An 18,812-nucleotide genomic window follows, 5' to 3' on the forward strand; every position below is an offset into this window, starting at 1 on the left:
CTAGACTTTAGTAAGGCATTTGATACGGTCTCGCATTATATTCTTATTGATAAACTAGGCAAATATAACTTAGATAGGGCCACGATAAGGTGGGTGCATAATTGGCTGGATAACCGTAGTCAGAGAGTTGTTGTTAACGGTGCTAAATCCTGCTGGAAAGGGATAACAAGTGGAGTTCCGCAAGGGTCTGTTTTGGGACCCGTACTGTTCAATATCTTCATCAATGATGTAGATATTGGGATAGAGAGTACGCTTACTAAGTTTGCAGATGATACCAAACTGGGTGGGGTTGCAACTTCTTTGGAGGATAGGGACATAATTCTAAATGACCTTAGCAAGTTAGAGAAATGGTCAGAGGTAAATAGGATGAGGTTTAATAAAGAGAAATGCAAAGTGCTCCACTTAGGAAGGAACAATCAGTTCCATACATACAAGATGGGAAGCGACTGTCTGGGAAGGAGCATGGCGGAAAGGGATCTAGGGGTCATAGTGGACCACAAGTTGAATATGAGTCAACAGTGTGATGCTGTTGCAAAAAAAGCAAATATGATTCTAGGTTGTATCAACAGGTGTGTTGTAAGCAAAACTCGTGAAGTCATTCTGCCGCTCTACTCTGCACTAGTTAGGCCTCAGCTGGAGTACTGTGTCCAGTTCTGGGCACCACATTTCAAGAAAGATGTGGAGAAATTGGAAAGGGTACAGAGAAGAGCGACAAGAATGATTAAAGGTCTAGAGAACATGACCTATGAAGCCAGGCTTCATGAACTGGGCTTGTTTAGTTTGGAAAAAAGAAGATTAAGGGGGGACATGATAGCGGTTTTCAACTATCTAAAAGGGTGTCACAAGGAGGAAGGAGAAAATTTGTTCCTCTTGGTTTCTGAGGACAGGACAAGGAGTAATGGGCTTAAAGTGCAGCAGGGGAGGTTTAGATTGGACATTAGGAAAAAATTCCTGTCAGGGTGGTCAAATATTGGAATAAATTGCCAAGGGAGGTGGTGGAATCTCCCTCTCTGGAGATATTTAAGAACAGGTTAGATAGACATCTGTCAGGGATGGTGTAGACGGAGCTTGGTCCTGCCTTGAGGGTGGGGGGCTGGACTCGATGACCTCTCGAGGTCCCTTCCAGTCCTATTATTCTATGATTCTATGATTCTATGATCCCTTATTCCTCATACAATGAGGAATACAGGGATACTGAAAGAACACATCTGCTTTTTGAGAAATTGTTCCAAAATTGTTCCATGGATTCGTTCCTTGGACGGGGCAGAGCTTTTCCAGATGCCTCTGGTATCCGGAAAATCTCTGTAGTGTAGACATAGCCCTCGACTTGTACAACTATACAATGTATACCAGCTATAAATGCATTCAGTACATTCCTTTCCTATTATTCTTTCCATGTAAGCAAGTGCACCAGGTTGTAATATGACTGCAAAGGGAAGGGGAGCGAAAGGGAGCTATGAGGCAATTTCTGTATTAAAATGTAGTCTGAACGATGTGAGAAAGTAGGAGAATCTCAGCAACAAGCCTTATTTTATTTTTCTGCATTTTAAATCAATTTCTTCCTTTCTTTCAGAGTCCACCTATCAAAAGGAGTTGAGGTAAGTTGAAAATCATGGATTTCTCGCTCTTCTATGCCCCTTTTATGTTTCTGTGGTGCCGTAAATGAGTGATTAGCATCCCAGATATAAGCAGGAGAGAACTGTACCCCCCTTATTTTGAAATAACAAGTGAAATGTCCACACTAACAAAATAACAGGCCGGTTATTTTGAAATAATAACTCCTGCTTTCCATGAGGAATAATGCTTATGTCAAAATAGTTATTTCGGGAGTTATTATTTTGAATTTAGTTATTTTGAAATAATTTCCTAGTGCCCTTATACTGTCCCCACGGTAAGAGTAGGAGTAAGGGTCATGCCAAGAGAATCGAGGGAGGGCCACAATCTATAGCACTGAGGGAATTCTGGGCAGCACTATCACTCATAGGCAGCCCTTCTAAATTGCTCTGGGGCATCACTGGCTCCCTCAGCATCTCAGAATTCTAGGGAAGCAAAGATGTCTCAAAGCCACCAGCAAAGCCTCCCCAACACTACTCTCTCTAGTCTGTGAGTACGTCTAGACTACAGGCTTTTGTTGACAGAGTCTTTGTTGACAGACACTGTCGACAAAACCTCTGTCGAAAAAGAGCGTCTAGACTACAACCAGTTCTGTTGACAAAGCAAGCCACTTTTTTGACAGAGAGTGTAGACGCTCTCTTTTGAAAAAACACAGCGTGGATGCAATAGCTCCTTTTGTTGACAGAATTCTGTCGACAAAAGGCGTTATTCCTCATAGAATGAGGTTTACCGCCGTTGACAAAACTGCCACGTTCTGTCAACAGAACACGGCAGTAGTGTAGAGGCAGGTATCGTTTTGTCGACAAAAGTCCACTTTTGTCAACAAAACCCTTTAGTCTAGACACACCCTGAGGTTTATGCTGAGCCTCTTAGGCTTCACTGAAAAGTAAAGGCGTGATTCCTTGCTTGGGTACACATACTCACGCTAGTGAGTATATATAGTATATACTTGTGTTGAGTACAAAGCTGCCCAGTTCCTGTGAGGATGTACCTGGCACAGCCAAGCCAGGCTCCAGTGCTGCTGTGGCTATGCCATTATTTATATTCATGCCAGTTTTCCTCAGGTTAGTGTGGTTTATATGGGAATGACACCCTTTGCTTGCAGTGCAGATGTAGCCTCAGAGGCAGAGCCCAAAATCTCATTCCACTTTTCTTTTCCTCCCCACAATGATTACCCAGCCTTTTCTACATAATTGGAAGTTATATTAGATACTGTAAATCGCTACCTTTAAAAAATTACACCCCCTGTCAGAAAGCTGCTCGTTACACTAATTGAAGAGAATCAGCACCGTCATATTATTGAAGACTGTGACTGATGTTCCCATAAAACTTTTGAAAACTATTAAAATGACATAGTTACTCAATCCCAGGTTCAGCAATATACCTAAGCATGTGCTTAACTTATAAGCATGTGAGCAATTCTAATAAAACCACTGAGACTATGCAGGTACCTAAAATTTAGGTGTATGCTCAATATTTTCCTCAATATGCGTTTAGATGTGCTCCTGTATGTCTAGATATTCATATTTTGCACTAGGTTTCCTCCAGCTTCAACACTCAGCATTTGCAACAAATTCCACAGGAGGTCACTGTGCACCATAAGAGCTCTCTCTTCCAAGTTTTTGTAAAGATTACAGTAGATTTACTGCTTGCACAGAGCACAAGCCTACTAGAATTTCTGTTGTACAGAAGGAAGATTGAAATTGAGACAGACTGATGCAAATTGAATGAGACAGTTTGGCAGACAAATTAGATGACGTCCTCTGCTTTTTAAAGGATCATCAGTTATACTATAAAAAAGCTGCCCAGCGATATCTGTCAATACTTCCTACTTAACCAAATGAGTATCAGACATATCTGAATACAAAGCAAACAAATTGTTTTTGTATTACTGCATTAGGTTGAAACACCTTAAAATTGTTGAGGAAACGGTTCATCAATATTAAGATCCTAATTGTCAGTACTAATGTGACTAGGAAAACTTTTTCAATGGGATTATTTTGCGCTATTCTTTTTAATGTTTAGACATACATTTTGAAGCCAATGACTGTGATATATTATCCTACTTTGCTTTCTGTCTCCTAGCTGTTTTTGATCCTTGACGATACTTTGCTTCTCACCCCATGACACTTAACTTCTTTTCTAACATTTTGTGCAGAACCTGGTCAACAACCTCTTGAAAATCTACCAACACAGCTACACAATACCACATGAATACATGTTATCATCCGGTTCTCCTTTATTCACTTTTTATTGACTCATTCAAAGACTTCTGAGAGATTAGTGAAACATTATTTTCCAGTGAAGAAACCACGCTGAGTAGTCCCTCTCATGTCTTTCAGGTGTTTCGTGATTCTATTTGTCACTATTGTCAACCAATTTATCAGGAACAGATGTATAAACTTGTTGGACTAAATCAACAAAGTATCTGAGGCCAAATATAGGTTCAAGTCAATTCTTATTTTTGATTCAGATAAAACTGCTGCAAAAGGAGGTGTCACTGTAACTCTCTGAGTCCTGACCAGAGTTCACTGTACAGATTAATCTGACCAGGGCTGAACCCACTGGTATGTCTCCACTTCAGTTGGACTCCAGCAGTTGGCTATTGCAAGCTTACTCAGGCTCACAGGATTCAGGTTAAGGGACTGTTTAATCATTGGGCTCTGGATGCAGCCTGAATTCTGGGATCCTCCCACCTCACAGGGTCCAAGAGCCCAGGCATCAGCTCAAATCTTGAATGTCTACACCACAATTCAAAAGCCCCTTAGCCAGAGCCCTATGATGCTAAGTCAGCACAGGCCAGTCATGGGTTTTTAGGTGCAGTGTGGACATACCCTATGATTCTTGGAAGAGGGATTCTGCACAACAGATGAAGTCAATAGTTCAGGGAATATACATGCTAAAACTCAATGTCTGAATCTCTGGTTCTGATTGAGGTAAATACTTACCAGTCTCTATCCACAGAGGGCCCAAAGAGAGTTTTTTTCCACAGGTTTTGAAGGTGTGCAAGGTGGAGCATAAAAGTTAAACTCTGTCTGGTTGCCTCTTTCCTGTGCACACATTTTATTGAAATAAAAAGGAGCTTGAATTTGTCCTGTGGTAAATTAAATTGGAGATTCATGAAATGCTGCATGCTTTTCCTAGCCTAATACAGGAAGTTTTGTTGACTTTAGTGGGACTACTCACATGATCAGAGTTAATCACATGCTTAAGTACTTTGCTGACACAGGGCTTTAGGTTTTAGATTAAATTTAGGAACTCTGTTTCATCTGATCTTGCAAAGATTTTAAGCATATATGCAATTTTACTTATGTGAGTGGTCTAAATGAAGACAAAGAGACTACCCATGTGTTTAAAGTTACACATGAGTGTAAGTGCTTGAAGGATTAGTGCTGTAGTTTTTCTAATTATATCTCTAAGGGTATGGCTGAACTGAGAGGATCTATCAGAAAAATATATATTAAATGTTCTCTGCATTTTGCGTATCTTTTTCCGATACTTTTGTTGGAACAGGCTTTTCTGAAATGTGGCCCATCTAAACTGGGCCAAATTTCAGAAGAAACTCTCTTTCGAAAGCCCCCTTCTTCCTTGTGGAGTCAGACATACAGAGGCTTCTGAAAGAGCATGTTTGCTCTTCTGCAAAAAAAACCCTGAAGAGTAAATGCGTTCCCTAGATACGGTGGAGTTTTTTTGGGATACCTCTGATATCCTAAACCCCTCCCACAGTCTAGCCGTACCGTACATGACTGCTCTCTGTCCCCAAATACTTCACTGGAATTATACTGGTTTCATCTGGGGTTTTAAAAAAAAATTAATTGCAGTTTACTCATCCAATCCTAACATAAAATCATAGAGCTGGAAGAGAACCCAGGAGGCTATCAAGTCCAGCCACCTGCCCAAGGCAGGACCAATCCCAAGTAAATCAACCCAGCCAGGGCTTTGTCACGCCGAGAGTTAAAAACCTCAAGGGGTCAAGATTCCACCACCTCTCTAGGTAGCTCATTCCAGTATTTCACCACCCTCCTAGTGAAATAGTTTTTTCTTATGTCCAACTTAGACCTCTCCCACTGTAACTTGAGACCATTGCTCCTTGTTCTGCCATCCCTCACTACTGTGAACAGCCTCTCTCCATCCTCTTTGGAACCTCCCTTCAGGAAATTGAAGGCTGCTATCAAATCCCCCCTTGCTCTTCTCTCTTCTCCAGACTAAACAAACCAAAATCCCTCAGCCTCTCCTCATAGGTCGTGTGCTCCAGCCCCCTAATCATTTTGGTCGCCCTCCGCTGGACCCTCTCCAATGCGTCTACATTCTGTCTATAGTGGGGGGTCCAGAACTGGACACAATACTCCAGGTGTGGCCTCACCAGAGCCGAATAAAGGGGAATAATCACTTCTCTACATCTGCTGGCAATGCTCCTCCTAATACACCCTAATATGCCATTAGCCTTCTTGGCTACAAGGGCATACTGTTGACTCATATCCAGCTTCTCATCCACTGTAACCCCCAGGTCCTTTTCTGCAGAACTGCTGCTTACCAGTCAGTCCCCAGCCTGTAACAATGCTTGGGATTCTTCCGCCCCAAGTGCAGGACTCCACACTTAACCTTGTTGAATCTCATCAGATTTCTTTTGGCCCAATCCTCTAATCTGTGTAGGTCACTCTGAACCATTTCCCTGCCCTCCAGTGTATCTACATCTCGCCCTAGTTTAGTATCATCTGCAAACTTGCTGAGAGGGCAATCCATCCCCTCATCCAGGTCATTAATAAAAATGGTGAACAAAACTGGTCCAAGAACAGATCCTTGGGTCACGCAACTAGAAAGTGATTGCCAACCTGACATTGAGCCTTTGATCACTACCCATTGGGCCCGACAGTCTAAACAGCTTTCTATCCATCTTACAGTCCATTTATCCAATCCATACTCCCTTAACTTGCTGGCAAGAGTTAAAACCGTATCAAAAGCTTTGCTAAAGTCAAGATATATCACATCCACTGACTTTCCCATACCTGTAGAGCCAGTTACCTCATCATAGAAGCTAATCAGATTGGTCAGGCACGACTTGCCCTTCGTGAATCCATGTTGACTAGTCCTGATCACTTTCCCCTCTTCCAAGTGCCTCAAAATAGATTCCTTGAGGATCCCCTCCATGATTTTTCTGGGGATTGAGGTAACGCTGACTGGTCTGTAGTTCTCTAGATTGTCCTTCTTCCCTTTTTTAAAGATGGGTGCTACATTTGCCTTTTTCCAATCATCTGGGATCTCTCCCAATCTCCACAAGTTTTCAAAGACAGTGACCAAAGGCTCTGCAATGACATTTGCCAACTCTCTCAGTACTCTCGGATGCATTAAATCCGGACCTATCTATTTATTTAGATCTATAGAAGCATTGAAAATGTCCCTGTCTGAAATGCTAAGCGTGTTGTACGTTGTATGAAATGTACAGAAATAAATGCAGCAATTTCTCCAAATAATGGGAGCAAAGAAAAAAATTCCACTCCAACTATAAAATTCCCAGCCCTTCTTCTGCACACTCCTGTCCTCAGCTGTCTTGTCACTCCCCAAACACCTAAGCAAAGAGATCGGCCGTGCCTGGAGGACCCCAGACACGGACTATTTGGAACAAATGGTGATTAATATCCCTTGTATCTTGTAGCATAACAGAGTAATGAATACAGATATATTATTTGTATCCTGCTGGATACAAATGTAAGTTCCCATCCTGCAAATACTTAAATATGTGCTTAATTTTAAATGGATGAGCAGCCCTATTGACTTCAGAGTGAAAATGCACTTACCTGAAGTTAAGCATGTGAGTAAATATTTTGCAGGATCAGAGCCATAGGTCAGATTGTGACAGAGCCTTACATGCTGTGTTTAGGAGGGAACGCACATGAAGACTTCTGTTGCTATACACAACTAGCAAAAAGACCTGTCCCAGCTGTACACCCTCCATTTAACTCTAGGTGTGCATATCACTACAAAGGGGAGCTAGGAAAGAAGAAGGGAGGGGCAAAGCTATAGTCTTGCCTCTCAATGAAAGTGGCCTGCTAAATCATAGAAAACTTTGAAATGGGTCACAGACTTGAAGTCTTAAGATGTTAAGCATCTTAATTTCCGAAATGTTGATTAAGCAGCTGCTCAGAACTTTATACAAGACTGTGCATGCAGTTGATACATTCTTTCAAGGATTATAAATTATTTTTCTCTACTTTTTTGAAAGTTGGACACATCTGCAAGTCCTTTTGCCTAGATCCTCAAAGGTATTTAGGTATCTACCTTCCATGAAAATCAATGAGAGTTAGGTGCCGAAATACCTTTGAGAATTTGGGCCTCGCTGTTGGATACTGCCTAAGGATCCTCATATAAGGATCCTCATAAAATATAGGTTTTAATTATAGAAACTTTCATTTCCAGAAAAGTTTCAACTAAGAAAAGCAATGATGGCGATGTGAAGACTGGGAGAAGCAGTGGTAGTGAAAATTCTGGATACATTCCAGAGGACTCAGTATACTCAGAACAAATACCAAGTGAGTCAAACATGTCAGTGACAATGAAACAAGCAAAAGAGTCAATTCACAGAATTCCAATAAATGTACCGTTTTTACTCTATATTACTTAAACAATGTCTTAGACTACCTGATAAAATATGGAAAACATGGTCTTTGCCTGGCTCTATTCAGAAGAGTTCAGATCTCTCAGAAGATAAGGGAGTCTTCCCAAGTAAATTGTAAGGATGGAACTTTGCCCCAGAATCTAAATGAACATGAACTGAGCATTTGTGAAGTTGCAAAAACTTTATTATTATTTTTAAAATTCTTTCATGTGCCTTTTTACTTCCTGTGGGCTAGAGACAGAGGTACCAAAATCCCACAAGAAAGGCCATTCTTCCAGTGATTTACAGTTCGACTGAAAGCAGAAAATGCAAGAAACATCACAAGAGAGACTCTTAGTTGAGATTTCCAACACAGTTTTGCAGAAATTATGATAGTATAGCTAACTCTTGGAACTTTAGATGTTTCTTTGAATATAACTTCATCAATGTTTTAATGCTTATTCATTATTATTGTTTTGCTACTCATGTTACTTAATAATAATTATAGTTGGTACTACTGTGTTTTTTAGTTAATTCATGCAAAAAAATTGTGTGGTTCATACATGATGTATGACCTATAAAAGTACTAATCTGGGAATGATATCTCATAGTAATATTTCAATATCCTCATAGTTTTTTCAGGCATACGTAGATATTTCTTTGTTTTATTATCTTATACAGTAACACGGAGATATTCTTAAGAGGATGATATTATGGACAATATACTTATGGAATGGCGAACCTCACTTATATATTCAGCTTACTATATAATAGAATTTTTAATTAGAGTTGGGCAATTTTGTGCTGGGGGGGTGGCATAATAGTAAATTCCACCCACAAATACATTTTTGGGAACACAAAAATGTTTCAAGAATTCAGGTTATTTTTGGTGACTAGTATGGCCAAAAAATGCATTTCTAACTGATGTTTGAACTGTTTAATTCAACCCACACAGCATTTTTTGCAGTGAAAAATACCAAAATGCAATTTCAGCTTTTTCACCTTGGCCACTGAACCAAAACAATTAACTATTATCTTATGGTATGTCTACACTACAGAGTTTTCTCAGAAAAACGGCTTTCCAACAGAACCTGAGTAACGTCCACATTGCAAGCGCATTCTTTTGAAAGTAAATGGAAAGAACAGAGGGGTTTTTATGACATTGGTAAACCTCTTTCTATGAGGAAAAAGGCTTTTTCCAAATGAGTTCCTTCGCAAAAAGCCGTGTGTGAATGGGGAAGAGGAATCTCTTTTGCAAGAAGAGGAAGGAGGAAAAAGCACAGGTGCCCTGGTGGCCATTCAGCCCATAGTAATCACAGCTTACATGCAAGAGAGCATCTATTCAGTGTGGATGCTATCTGTTGAAAAAGCAGATCGCTTTTTCGATGCGCTTTGGCAGTGTGGACGCTCTCTTTCAGAAGAAGTTTTTTTGGAAGTTCTCTTCTGGAAAAGTTTCTTTCGAAAGAAGCCTGCTGTCTAGACATAGCCCCAGTGATATTCTTAAGCATGTATAATCTTGGGGCTGGAGAATGGAATAGTTAAAAATGCAACTGGTATATTTTAAAGTGCTGGTTTTTGTAATTCAGCTATGGTGAGCACACAGCGGTATCTAGGGTATGTCTACACTTGCAGCCTAATTCGAAGTAGGGCTGCAAATGTAGGCATTCGGAATTGCAAATCAAGCCTGGGATTTAAATATCCTGCGCTTGATTTGCATCTCCCCAGCTGGGCACCATTTTTGAAATTTACAAGCCTGGACTAACTGCCCATGTCTACACACGGCAGGGAAACGGGTGTTCGAAATAAAACCCTATTTCGAACTACCTGTTATTCCTCCTGCAATGAGGTTTAACAGGTAGTTGGAAATAGGACTTTAGTTCGAACGCCCATTTCCCTGCTGCGTTTAGATGCGGGCAGCTAGTCCGGGCTTGTACATTTAAAAAATGGCGCCCGGCCAGGAAGATGCAAAACAAGCGCAGGATATTTAAATCCTGGAATTGATTTGCAATTCCAAATGCCTACATTTGCAGCCCTACTTCGAATTAGGCTGCAAGTGTAGACATACCCTTATGGGTATATCAATGATTGATGTATCATGTCTGGAAGATATAGGTGGAGGTAGAAAATTTGGAGAAAGTCCAATTCTTTGAAGAGCGTATGTTTTCCTGCAGAAATACAAATTAAAACAATTGTCCTTTGCAATTATTTCTGCATGTTGCTGAATATATGTAGGAAAATGTATTAGAGATTTCAGATTTTAGTGACAAATGACTAATGGAATGCAGCTTCCAGCTCCTATCCTGGAAGCCTGTTCTTGAACATATATAAACAGATAAGTAAATGTAAATCTCAACCAAATCCTCAACACAGAGGCAATATTTTGCTATTTCATAAAATACACGTTTACACAAGCTTAAGTAAACTTCAGCAAGAAGGTTCTACAGTCTCCTAGATGAGTTCCTTGATAAGTCATTAGGTAGAAAGCAACTCTGCAAAACACCTACAGTAACAAATCATATTTTATTTTTATACCCAAATGATTTATGGTTCATGCCATATTAGACAGAGAATAACAATGATCTTATATATTTTTCTGTTACAGGAGTCACTCCTCCTTCCCCAAGGGCCTCCAATTTTTATCGTCCAGAACAAGAATTAGAAGTCAGTTCCACATCAGAGGTAATGGGAAAATAACTTGCTGAGATCTTGACATTTTCATGTAGTTAATAGATACAGGTTGGACCTCTCTGGTTTGACACCCTCGGGACCTGACCAGTCCATTTGCTGGTCCAGGAGAGGTTGGTCCCTCTGTTGACAGACTCTGGATTCTGCTTAGGTTTGTCAGCAGATCATCAGGCTGTCCTTCCCTGGGCCATTAGGCTCCTGGCTCCACTGCCAGCCCTGGGACTGCTGGGGCTCAGCTGTGCCAGGCTGCCAGAGCTCAGTTGTCCCAGGACTGCTGGGACTCCGCAGCCATGGGGCTGCCCTGGGCCACCAGGACTCTGCCTTTCTGGTCCAACAACATCTGTGGTCCTGTTGAACCTGAGAGGTGTTGCTGGACCAGACAGTCCTGGACCAGAGAGGTTCAACCTGTACTATACTATTAATTTCTTAGACTTGCATCTAAAATTAAAAAGCTAAAGTTTGCTTTAAAATATATTTGTTTTCATAACAATGGCATTATACTTTGCTACCAGACTTAGCTACAGCTACACGAGTTCTAGGCTCCTCATTATACAGTAAAACCTGTGCTATCTGGCACTTAACTAGCCGGAAAACTTTAGAAGCTGGCAAATCTCCGAGCTGGAAAAAAAAAAAAGGAAACTAGTGCTTTAAGCCAGGCTGTTCTAACCCTAACCTCGCCTCTGCCAGACGTGCATGCAGCACATACCGGGGAGAGGGGCGAACGGCCTCTCCAGCCGCCTGATGCCAGGCTGCATCCCGTCTTCCCCTCCCCCCCCCCACAGCTCCTGGCAGCCTGCCTGCCCTGAAGCTTGTGGCCACCTTGGAAGTCTCCCCCCGCCCATGCTTCCTCTCCGCCTTCCCCGACAGGCCACCATTGCCACCCTCCCACCATTGCCACTCCCTGTCACCAGGCCGCATCGTGCCCTCCCATCACTCGTAGTCCCGCTAGCAGGCCACATCCCAGACCCCGTACCACTCCTGCCACCCCCATAGGCCTTGCACAGCTCCCGCCCCCTTTGCCCCTCAGATACCTGGAATTTTTAGAAAACCAACACAACCTAGTCCCTGGGTGTGCTGGATAACACAGGTTTTACTGTATGTCCTTTTTTTATTCCCAACCACCTAATCCCCCTCAAACCCATTGAACTGCCCCTGAACAAATTCTAAACCTGTGGTGGGCAACCTGTGATCCATGGGATGCATGCAGGCCATTGTGGTTCTGTGTGTGGCCTATTGCAAATAGTTGGCTAGTGTCCTCAACTGCACTGCATATACACAAGGCCTATCCAAACCACACTGAACTCTGAAGGTGCTTTTCCATTAATTTTGGTTAGGGTGTGGATCAGGCCCATCCATTGTACAATGTTTTGACATGAAAGGGTGATGTAAGTATAACGTACAGTATGTGACATGCTATTGGAACTTGCTTTAATGCAATGGCTATTTTACAGGAACTTCTCCATGGAAACTCATTTGAGTGGGGATAGGGAGAATGGACTGGACCATTATCAAAATGTCATTGATCAGAAAAGGAATGTGAGAGTACTTGATGGTATAAAAGGTGGCAGTTTATAATTCACAAGACTGTCTTCTCATACACGGTTAGCTGAGCTGTCTTCTCTGAAATCAGTAACTCACTATCAGGATAATATGGAAGTTCATTTCCTCTAGGATTTTTCTTCCTCTGGGCATGAAAATCTCGGTGTATTTGGTTTGGAGCTGAGAACAATAGCTATTACAAGAAAGCACTGGAATGACATTGAGTGATAGACTCAAGTGAATGTAAGAGCAACAAAGTGCCATGAAGAGTCATGTAGCTCAGTTCCATAACGATCTAGCCCAGTGTTTCTGACAGGGCTCCACAAAAGCACTTTGAGAAACACATTAACTGGCCACCCCAGTTCGTTTATTTACTGGCACTGCAGCCACGGAGCCTCATGGCTCCCATTGGCTCCATTTCATCCTTTGCAGCCAAGGGGAGCCGCAAGAAGCAGCGTGGGCTGGGCCCGTTTCAGGAGTAACGTTCTCAAAGGAGTAACGTTAGTTTGAACCAAGGGGTTTGGTTCGAACTAACGTGTCCCGGCGTGCACTTCCTGGTTCGAATCAGCTGTGATTTGAACTAGAGCACCGGCAAGATCATGCTAATGAAGCACAGGATATATAAATCCCTGCTTCATTGACTATTTCGAATGCCTGCATTTGCATCCCTAGTTCGAACTAGGTTGCAAGTGTAGACATACCCTCAGGAAAATCCTTGTATGCCTGTATTTTCCTTCTCTACAAGGGTGAAATCCTGGACTTAATTAAATGAAAGGGAGTTTTGTTCATTTAATCAGTCTTTGCTATGCTAGATTTTCAGGCTTGTCAGATTTGGCTTCTGGAACTCCAGTTGGGGCTGGAAGTTACTAGTACAGCAGTACACAGATGCCCATACCTGTTTACAAGGAGAGACTAGGACATTGTGGCTGCATCTAGACTGGCAAGTTTTTCTGCAAAAAAACAGATTTGTTTTGTGCAAAAAAGCCCCAATCGCGAAAATGGCGATCGGGGCTTTTTTGCGGAAAAGCGCGTCTAGATTGGCTACCAACGCTTTTCTGCAAAAAGTGCTTTTGCGGAAAAGCGTCCGTGCCAATCTAGATGCTCTTTTCTGCAAATGCTTTTAACGGAAAACTTTTCCATTAAAAGCATTTGCGGAAAATCATGCCAGTCTAGACGTAGCCTGTGAGTTTTTTGTGGACTTTTAAACAACATTTTGCTATTGTGTGAAGTGATGTACTTCTATGGCATGATGAGAAGTATAGGTGTATTTATGTGGTTAAATGCCCAGAACGAGGTGCCTTGCATTTGTTTAGAACAACCACGAATGAGCTTAGATGCTCAGAATGAGGTGCTAAGACCTTACATTACTGTCTATGTTCTTAGGATGAGATTGCAACTTTAGACCCTGAACCATTTTCTTTACTTCCTTAGACTGGTACATAATAGTAATTCCACTATCCATGCTCTAAAAAGCTGCACATATGTAAGTGGGTGGGGTTTTTTTGTGAGGTGTTACAAAACAACTGAAAAGAAATCTGTCCAAATCATGGTTTCCATATGGATTCATAGGAATTACTATTTACTGTTACTTTTATTTGAAGCTATTCCATTTGCAGCGGCTACCGGCTCCTACATTGCTTCCTTGTTTGCATGGTCTTTGGTTGGTATGGTAACTTGGGTTGGGAGGTGCAGATCTATAGAGCAGCTTTCATAAACTGGCTAGCACACATGACATTCTTGGTTTGAAATCAGATTTTTCCTTCTCCTAGCTAGACTTCCAAGCCTCCCTTCCCCAAACACTCACACATTAATACTTGTAAATTAATGCTGGTGTAATCTGCATTGAAAAAATACCTCTGGGCATTCTCAGGAAGAATATGTTGATAATCAGCATAATACCATAAGCAGTATTGAAGTGTCTGAGAAGGGCATGATTGGGCACAGCTCTCAGAAAAGGCCTTGAAATACCAGCAAAATATGGAGGCATCCTAGGCTATGTCTAGACTGCAGGCTTCTTTCGAAAGAGGCTCTTTCGAAAGCATCTTTTGAAAGAGCCTCTTTCGAAAGATCGCGTCTAGACTGCAGGCGGATCTTTCGAAAGAAAAATCCGCTTTTTCGAAAGAGAGCACCCAGCGAGTCTGGATGCTCTCTTTCGAAGACGGCCTCTTTACATTGAAGAACGCCTTCTTTCGAAAGAGGAACTTTCGAAAGAAGGCGTTCTTCCTCGTGAAATGAGGTTTACCGCCATCGAAAGAAAAGCCGCGTTCTTTCGAAATAATTTCGAAAGAACGCGGCTTGAGTCTGGACGCAGGGGAAGTTTTTTCGGGAAAAGACTACTTTTCCCGAAAAAACCCCTGAGTCTGGACACGGCCCTAGTGTTGTGATCCCACCATTCTTAAAGGCGGCCAGATTGCAAGAGGCCTAGTCTGAGGATGTGTCAGGAAAAGCCCTGCAATAATGAGTCTCAGAGACCCGGTCATCTGACTCGGCTTGCTGGGCATGTGTTTTGGGACCAAAACATAGTCCTGTAGATCTTTGGACTCAGGAGAAACCTGGGCTCTGAGAACCCCCCCCTCTCAACTGTTTTCAGAGCCTGTTCTCCAGCCTGCTCCAGAGCCTGAGCCATATGACTATGACTCCAAGTCATTTGACCTGGACTCTGAGACTCACAGTTGCTGCTCTTTTTGTTGCAAGTGCTGACATAAGCTGGCTCCCCCCCAGCTGGCTCCCCCCTATGTGGTGCTGCCGACCTCCCCCTCTCCCCCGCACTGCTGCTTCTGATATAGGCAGCAGTGGAGGGGTGGGAGATGGCGGGGGGCTCCCTAGAAGTGGGGCCAGGAATACACTGGCTGCTGGCTCCACCTTTGTAGACTGTCGAATAGTCACATAACTGATAATATTTTGTGCGGTTACATGATTATGCAACTACACGCTATGTAGCGCACATCAAAAATATCATACCCATAGAACTGAAAGCCTAGGAGGAGGAAGAGGTGGTCTCGCACATGTAGGCACTACTGGACCAGAAACAGAATTGCTTTAACTTCCATATCATCAACTGCAGCACCACAACTTTAATTTTTACAAACCTTCTACCCTTTATTTTGCTGCAGTTGTACTCTTTCAGAAAATTATTGGCCTTCCATTTTTCCTCCATTCATATCAGAAAGGTTTTTGTTGGGCTTTTTCTTTTTTTATTTCTTCTTATTGAGTTCCATGTTTGTGTCTTATTTCCATTTTTAAAAATACATTTCTTGTGCTTTGCATATTGTAACATCTTGTACTGATCGATTTAAACATTTCTTCTGTACAGCACATTCCCCAGCCTATGTGAAAATCAGATGCAAAATGCTAGGCATTAAGGACTCAATCCGGCACATATTGTAGCCAGTAGAAAAATTTCTACTGAATTCAATGCACTTTGTATCAGGCTTCTAATTAGGATCTTTAAACATGTTGACATCAAATTTGGCACTTACTTTTCAGTGATTAACAAAGTGCAAATTTTAAATCGTTAGATAAGACTTGGTACCAAAGATTATGTTTACATGAAAATCCTTGTCTCTGTCTTTGGGAGTAAAGCACGCAGGTAGATGCAGTATCTCTTTATATAAATTGACAACACGGAACAACATAGACCACAGCTGTCATAAATTGATCTAATCAGAGTAGAAATTTATGTAAAATGTTCGCAGAATATGAATACTGGTTCTTTTTCACAGCAACTGCACTGATCAGTTCACATTATAGGCAAAAGACTTGTCAAATCATCATAGGGAAAACTAATTCTGCAGCATTTATCACTTTGAAAATGATATGATATAAATTATTGAACTAAGGAGAAAATTGCCATCAAGCAGAAGAGGAGGCCAGGGCATCTGTCCAGAGGTGCTAGAAGGTCTCTACTGTGAATATATTAGCTAAGAAAAAGCCACAGGAAGATGACAGTTACAGAATTCTGTTTAATTACATATTTTGTTAATGTCAGTGATGCTAATGAAGTGTGCTTCTTGCTCACAATCACTGTAGGCCACATTGTACCCCTGGGAATAAGATATTCTCAATGCATTTAGCTTTGGCCCTTAGTGTTGTTTCACTTTCTTTGAAGCACTGATTTCAGTTATACACGGCATAATATAACATACACGGAACTGAAATCTTTACATTGATATCAGTGGACTTTGGACCAAGACCACAGGTATTTTTACCCCAGTAAAATAAAGGCCAACTGTAAAGGGGCTGAGCTCCTTTGGTGAGGTACTGAGCTCCTTCAATTTCCTTTGTTTTCAACAAACATTGAAAGCACTCAGAATCTTGCAGGACTGGGCGCTATAGTAAGCAAGCTTATCATCAGGCCATTCAGTATACCACAGATGTCTCTGAGAGGCATGATGATCACTTTGTGAAATCATATGTAATATTACAGTGGATAAAATCCATTTTCAGCATAAGTCAATAGCCTTCAGTTGAGCTTCATCAGGCTTGGATTTGGCACATATTCTCAGTCCTTCATTTTCAATCTAAAGTGAGTTGTGGCTCCAGTAATGGGGAGGGATCTGCTTCTTCTTTTAAAGGCTATAAATGACAGTTTATATTATAACTAAGAAATATTACTTAGTTGCTGTTATGGTTTTAAGAGGGAAGGAGGCCAGGGCAGTGGCCACTTTTATTGCATCATATATAACCTCATGGGGACTGTGTGGATTGTTTGAGAAGAAAAACTGCACTATCAAAATGGAATTAAAAGTCCAAAAAAAGAAATACAAGTCTGTGACAGCAAGTAACTTCACAGACCAGGGTGAAGAATACCATTGAGTATGTCCTGTTACATTGCTCATTGGTTGGTGAATTTTGATTAAGAGGACAAGAAATGGACATGACATATTTGTAGAAATGGCAGTTCCAGTTAAGAGACACATATATGATTTTTTTTAGATGCCCAGGGATAGGGCAGTTTGGAGGCAGTTTGTCATGTGACATGATTTTATCACAGTAAAAGCAGTGATTTGGTGCATTTGAATTATTGTCAGGGTATGCAGGCCTTTGGAAGGGTGCTTTTTGGACAATTAATCTATTGAAACAAATAATTAAAATAAAATAGAATGAAAAAAAGCAAACGTGGGTCAGGAGAAACAAACAGGAGATGCCTTCTGACCTATCAGCTGGCTGGCGCCTAGTCCCACCTGTGGAATCCACATGATTGCAAAAGCTTCTGAAGAGGACCCTCAGTGAGGGTATGTCTACACTACAGCGCTAATTCGAACTAAGCTAATTCGAACTAACGGATCCAGACTAAAAAACTAGTTCGAATTAGCATTTTGCTAATTCGAACTAGCATGTCCACATTAAGTGGACCCTGAACCGGGGTTAGGATGGCCGGAAGCAGTGCCGGCAGGGCATCAGATGAGGACTTAGAGCGTGGAGCTGCTGCCTCAGGCTAGCCGAGGGCTGTGCTTAAAGGGACCCGACCCCCACCCCGGACAGACAGTTCTCAGGGGTGCCCTGCTTGCAAAGCAGTCCTGGCTTGGAGTGCCCTGAGTGCCCACACTGGGCACATCACAGCGCTCGGCAATCAGCCTGGCTGCACTTGCCGCAGGCTGCCATCTGGGGAGAGGGGGCAATTGGGGGGCTGTAGGAGAGCTTCCACCCCCAGAAGCCCGCAGAGCCAGCCCAGTGCTCCCCATCGGGGGCTTGTACCCCATTCCTCCCTCACCTCCTTCCACTTACCCTTCCCTAGCCCCCCTTTCTGATGTGAAAAATAAAGAAAACGTGTGTTCAAAAATAGAATCTCTCTTTATTGAACAAAACTCGGGGAAACTGGGAAAAGGAGGTGGGAGAGGGGAGGGCAACTACAATGATCAGAGGTTTGGAACAGGTCCCATATGAAGAGAGGCTAAAGAGACTGGGACTTTTCAGTTTAGAAAAGAGGAGACTGAAGGGGGATAGGATAGAGGTCTATAAAAGCATGAGTGGGGTGGAGAGGGTGCATAAAGAAAAGTTCTTCATTAGTTCCCATAATAGAAGGACTAGAGGACACCAAAGGAAAGGAATGGGTAGCAGGCTTCAAACTAGTAACAGAAAGTTCTTCTTCACAAAGCAAAAAGTCAACCTGTGGAACTCCTTGCTGCAGGAGGCTGTGAAGGCTACAACTAGAACAGAGTTTAAAGAGAAGTGAGATAAAGTCATGGAGGTTGGGTCCATGGAGTGCTATTAGACAGGGGGTAGGAGTGGTGTCCCTGCCCAAAGTTTGTGGAAGGCTGGAGAGGGATGGCACGAGACAAATGGCTTGGTCACTGTTATCGGTCCATCCCTTCCAGGGTCCCTAGGGTTGGCCGCTGTCGGCAGACAGGCTACTGGGCTAGATGGACCTTTGGTCTGACCC

At 42.2% G+C, this 18,812-nt stretch overlaps 1 protein-coding gene across 3 annotated transcripts in view; it reads left to right on the forward strand.

Annotated features, from left to right (window-relative positions):
- The window catches only part of IGSF5 (immunoglobulin superfamily member 5), a 49,818-nt gene that overhangs the window by 24,599 nt on the left and 6,407 nt on the right, over positions 1-18,812 (forward strand). For 2 of the 3 annotated variants that reach the window (XM_006122366.5, XM_075912084.2), the window contains 3 exons: positions 1,574-1,598; positions 8,029-8,141; positions 10,809-10,885. In XM_006122366.5, the coding sequence (XP_006122428.3) occupies positions 1,574-1,598; positions 8,029-8,141; positions 10,809-10,885 (215 nt within the window). The remainder of the gene's footprint in view (positions 1-1,573; positions 1,599-8,028; positions 8,142-10,808; positions 10,886-18,812) is intronic. The other variant, XM_075912088.2, reaches the window with a different exon arrangement.

The sequence above is a fragment of the Pelodiscus sinensis genome, chromosome 1 (assembly GCF_052426305.1).
Source record: "Pelodiscus sinensis isolate ZL-2025 chromosome 1, ASM5242630v1, whole genome shotgun sequence".
Taxonomy (NCBI): Eukaryota; Metazoa; Chordata; order Testudines; family Trionychidae; genus Pelodiscus; species Pelodiscus sinensis.